At 37.8% G+C, this 4,911-nt stretch overlaps 1 protein-coding gene across 1 annotated transcript; it reads right to left on the bottom strand.

Moving 5' to 3' along the window:
• Positions 1–512: 512 nt before the first annotated feature.
• LOC131074736 (berberine bridge enzyme-like D-2) lies at positions 513–1,775 on the bottom strand. Its single transcript, XM_058011411.1, has 2 exons — positions 1,472–1,775; positions 513–1,354 (listed from the first exon to the last, which is right to left on the bottom strand). The coding sequence occupies exons 1-2, from the start codon at positions 1,773–1,775 to the stop codon at positions 513–515; spliced, it is 1,146 nt and encodes a 381-aa protein (XP_057867394.1).
• Positions 1,776–4,911: the final 3,136 nt, after the last annotated feature.

The following is a 4,911-nucleotide window of genomic DNA, read 5'->3' as shown; positions in this document are numbered from 1 at the left end:
AATAATTTCGATATGTTGCCTTTAATATTCTAAAGTGGGTACTTCTCATATTCCTGAAGATCGTGTGTATTAAAATTTAGAGGCGTACTAAAGAAAATTGAGATGGGTGTTTAGTTGAAAAATCATTCGAAATTAGAGAGATGAGAAATTTATTTTGGAATTACCAATGACTGGAGATACATATATCATAACAAATTCAAAGCATAAACGGCATTCAATGTTGTGTTATTACGGGCCAAAGATAAATATTAGTTCCCGAGGGGAGGAATGCTCTGAGAATTCCTGAAAAAGTTAAGTGGATCCACTTGCGTTTTGGCCTTGACAAGCCTATCAAAATTTCCATGGAAATACCTTTCACCCTAGGTTCTCGCCTCTTCAACAGAAGCACTGCCAAGATCAATGTCCAGATAGTTCACATAAGCAGACCTGGGAGAGTGTGAGACATGAGGCTCCATGTACTTGTAAAGCTTCCTCATCCATTCAAGGTAGTAATCATCCTGACCTTTGTTTGTCTAGGTAACCATATATTGCAAGCCAAACAAACTCCCCGCCCGATGAGGAAAAGGGATTGCAGAAGAAAGTATTCCGTCCATTCTCCCTCCGTGAGGATTCAAATTCACGAAGGAAGTCACCTCTTCTTCCAAGATGTCCAACAGGCCACTGATCCCTGATTTTGAAATTGGGGATTTGGCAAAATCTGATTTTATTTTGAAGAAAGACTTGCTGGGGTAATACCTGTCATAGATGTTTTCTAGATCGGAATTGAAATAGGCTATGCTTTCTACGTAGCTCATTTCATGGGTTTCATTCGCCGCCATTCCCAGCTCTGGAAAGACCTTTCCTACTTTAGCTACGAGCCCTTCCTTCTGCCCAAGAAATAGGCCAATAAATAACGCTCTGCTAACTTTGGTGTTATTTACATTGATACCCCCGAGCTGTGTTCGCATGGTTATGTCCTCATTCATTTGAGGGGCCAAGTACTGCCATCTGTGCACAAGATCTGTAACGTTGTCTCTACCATATCTTAGCGCATTGAAGGTCGTGACTATTGAAGGCACGCTCACGAGCCCGATTTTGAACGCGAAAACAACTCCCCAGCTGCCACCACCGCCGCCTCTCACAGCCCAAAATACATCCTCACCCATTGTATTTTTATCCATTATCTTACCGGACGCATTTATCAGCAAGGCATCCAGAGTATTATCGGCCGCAAGCCCATATTTTCTTAACATGAAGCTCTGACCCCCTCCGGAGATATGTCTGCCAGAGCCGATTGTCGGGCAAATCCCTACAGAAAATGCCAGATTGGGGGAACTGCTTGTGACCGCGGAATAAATTTTGACCAAAGTGGCACCTGCTTCCACCTAGGCAGTCTTCGACGTTATATCAACTGTGATATTGTTTAGCATGGCGAGATCGATGAGCACGAAGGGTACTTCGGATGTGTAGGAAAGGCCTTCGTAGCTATGACCTCCGCTGCGAACACGGACCTCCCATCCATTTTCTATTGTGCACACCACAGATTGTTGGAGCTGGCTTTTGCTTGCCGGTATAATTATAACATATGGTTTTGACACCTGAGGCTCTGTGAATCTAAGATTCTGCGCATTGAAATCTAGCAGAGAATCAAAGTTTGCAGAGGAAACGACGGTGATATTTTTTATGCCGCCTGCTTGCAAGCATGACAACAATCCTTCTCCTTTTGGATTTTCTGCTAGAGCCCATGTGGTCCAAATTATGATAAGCAGAAGCAATGGTGTACAAAACTTGGCCATCTCTTACTGTGGCTGAAATGTTTGCATGGCTTCTTCATAGCAAGATCCTTTGAGATTTATAGCCCCAAGTTAGTATGCAGGGTCTGGGATAACCTCTTGTGAGTTATGGTCGGAGAACCAATTGCGTACATGAACACGCAAGCCCACTTAAACGGTGAATGGGTTGATTCTGATGCATAATTTTTATTTTAACTACAACATGATGGCTATTCGAGACGAGCTCTTGAATATATTGGATCTTGACTGTTGACTTTTCCTTTATGCCTTCACCACAATGTTCAACTTTTCAAATCGTTGTCTCAATTGTATAGGCTGAGCAGGGAAAATTGTTTTATTATGAGGATAACTTGTAATCATCTAGATGTTCAACCCTTTGACGATCGATTGGTTTTATTCAAGTATTGTTTGAGATTGAATTTGATTTATGTAATATGGAGTTTGAATCCAAATATTACAGGATCCAACGGACACAAAACGTTTAGTGTCGTAACATCTAAAAACTCTAAGTAGCTTACTCTAGAACGCATGCCACTGTCACAAATTTCTCAACTTTCATGTCACTTACTTTGGTCTTTGAATGGTGCCCTAGTTGTATGACGTGAGGTCGGCCATCCATGGATATTATTTAAGGTGAGGAGATTAGTTATTTCATTAGTCTCATAAAATTATAGTATGTATTTGTAGAGGACAGATTTTTTTGTTTTTACTATTTTAATCTGATGTGATATAATGAGGGTATGTATTAATTTACTTGTGTAAATTTTGAGCTTGTGAAATGTCTCATGAATTAATATTTTGGTGAGAATGAAAGTGTTTTGAATTGGATAGGAGATTCAAATTTCTAATACGATTTTCTGATTGTAGTCTACATTATAACTTATATAGTAGTAATTTATAAGTAATTTGCATCTATAATTTTGTCATAGTGAGACTAAACTAAAGCATTTGATCATGATTTTTATTTATTGTTACTATTATGCTATACATTAACATTTTGGAGGACTTCAATAAACACATCATCAAGCCTTTCAATTGAACTCCTTGAGAGGTTCTCAAACATAAGATAATATGTTGTCATTTTAGTGTTTGTCATTTGTATAACCTCTATAGTTGTGAAGGCATGCATCCTATCTCATCATTGAGATTATGAAAGTATGAACATGAACATGCAGTTGGACTTAGGGATGCCCCTATATAAAACTACGTATCTTGTTCTCCCACTATTGGTCAAAAAGACTAAATCTTCAACCTAGATAGGTTTATAGAAAAAAAAAAGTTCTTAAGGTGGAAAGGCATTTTATTAAGTCAAGTAGGTACATTCTTCCTACCTAAATCTCGCCTCCAAAGTATTCCTACCTATTTTACCTATACCTATTAAAAATTCCTACCTTTTAGGCTATTAGAATAGAACAAGTGCAAAAGAAATTATAATGGACAAGAACATAAAAAAATAAAGCAAGATATAACAAGTTTGGACCAATTATGTCAAACTAAAAGAAATAGAGGTTTAAGCTTGAAAAATATTGGAGTTGTTACCAAATACCTCTCAACTAAAATTGGTTAGGAAAAGGTTAAAAAAAAATGATTGATTCACTTTCCTAAGTGCCAAGTACCAACAAGGAAATTATTTTATGTCTAATCATGCTATTGCCAAGGGCTCAAATTTATGGAATGTAATTCTAAGACCAAGGGATCTCATTCTCGAAGGGATTGGATGGAAATTTTGGAAAGGAGATAAAATAAACTTTTGAGATGATGTCTTGCTAGGGAAGAGCAACTACCTTGTTGGAGTTTGCAACCTCCAAAGCTCAAGATCATGACAAAAAATAATATCCACATAAAGAGAGAAACATTACTCACCAAGAAATGAATTGTATTGAGATGAATTGATATGTTAGAATGACCTTCCTTATACAGGCAAGTGATGGATTACAACTATCCTTGAGATAAAATTAAATACAAGACGTTCCAATAAACTAATATGATGACACCTAAGATAACTAACATGAACAATATTAAGTAATTGTGTCATGTGACAACTAAATTATCCTAAATAAACTTAACATGTGTTAATAGGTGCTAACCAAGTAGTTTCACACCAACATACGTATGATTAGTTCTTTTCCAACTTATATGATTATTACTCTAAAATATATACTTGCAACATAAAATATTATACTATTTAATCAATAAATTCTAAGGCTTGAAGAGATATCAATGTGAAATGTTACTTTTTCCCTATAGCTAGCTATGTATATGCTGTGGAATCAATATAATATTTAATATCAAAAGACTACGGAATGGGAGGCCTGCGATAAAGCAGCTATAAAATTAGTTTTTGAACAGAGAAAGCACAGAACGACTATATTCTATGCGCTTGAGATATAAGAAAGGCCTGCAAGGTTCTGAGCGCTTTGTAGGGAGGCGTTGGGAGCTGGAGAAATGGAGCAGATAGTTGGAGATAAAATATTCAGGCTCCAGTCAAGATTTTCCTTTTCCCCGAGATTGCCCTATGTCCTTTCCAAATTCTATTCCTATTTCTTTCCCTTGCCCAATGGGTAAGCTGTTTAATTCACCAATACCTAAGCAACATAGTACTCTTCAGGTTAGCTCTCCCAGACCACTATTAGTTGATTCATTACTCTTCTATGAAGAACTAGGAGAAACATCCAGAGGACTTGTGTTGGGTAACGAAGACGGTAAGTCTGCAAAACAACTGGACAAAGAAATCAACTTTCATCACCCCAACAAGTGGAAGTAGTATACATTTGGCCCGGGTAGCAGAATCCCTAATTTTCGTAGACCTCCCTTCAAACCAAAGTGAAATCCAATAATAATAGGTTATAAACTACATCGCCCAAATATGAAGAGCTGTTGTGGTTAGAAGCGCCGATACCCAAAAAGGAAAGGTCGCAGATTTGAGCAAGTAAAGGCCAAAAAACATAGAGTCAAAAGATCACGCCACATATGGATCCCTAAAGTGCATGCCATTATCGAGGGGACCGAGAATATAGAGAAAAGAGTCAACAATGTGGAAGGGCTGAAGATTACCTTTCGAGATGAAGCTCTTGCTACTCAAGTCCAAGACCTCTGCAACAAAGCACTCATCTGTAAGTTTTAGAACCATATCCCCTTC

This window comes from Cryptomeria japonica, chromosome 7 (genome assembly GCF_030272615.1).
Source record: "Cryptomeria japonica chromosome 7, Sugi_1.0, whole genome shotgun sequence".
NCBI lineage: Eukaryota > Viridiplantae > Streptophyta > Pinopsida > Cupressales > Cupressaceae > Cryptomeria > Cryptomeria japonica.
This window is presented reverse-complemented; position numbering and strand designations above follow the sequence as displayed.

What these genes read in the sequence shown, in the direction of transcription:
- LOC131074736 (XM_058011411.1), bottom strand. Translation starts at nt 1,775, where the DNA reads ATGGCCAAGTTTTGTACACCATTGCTTCTGCTTATCATAATTTGGACC. An exon ending in GGTCCGTGTTCGCAGCGGAG is followed by an intron (nt 1,355 to 1,471) that starts GTCATAGCTACG and finishes AGGTGGAAGCAG; the next exon opens with GTGCCACTTTGGTCAAAATT.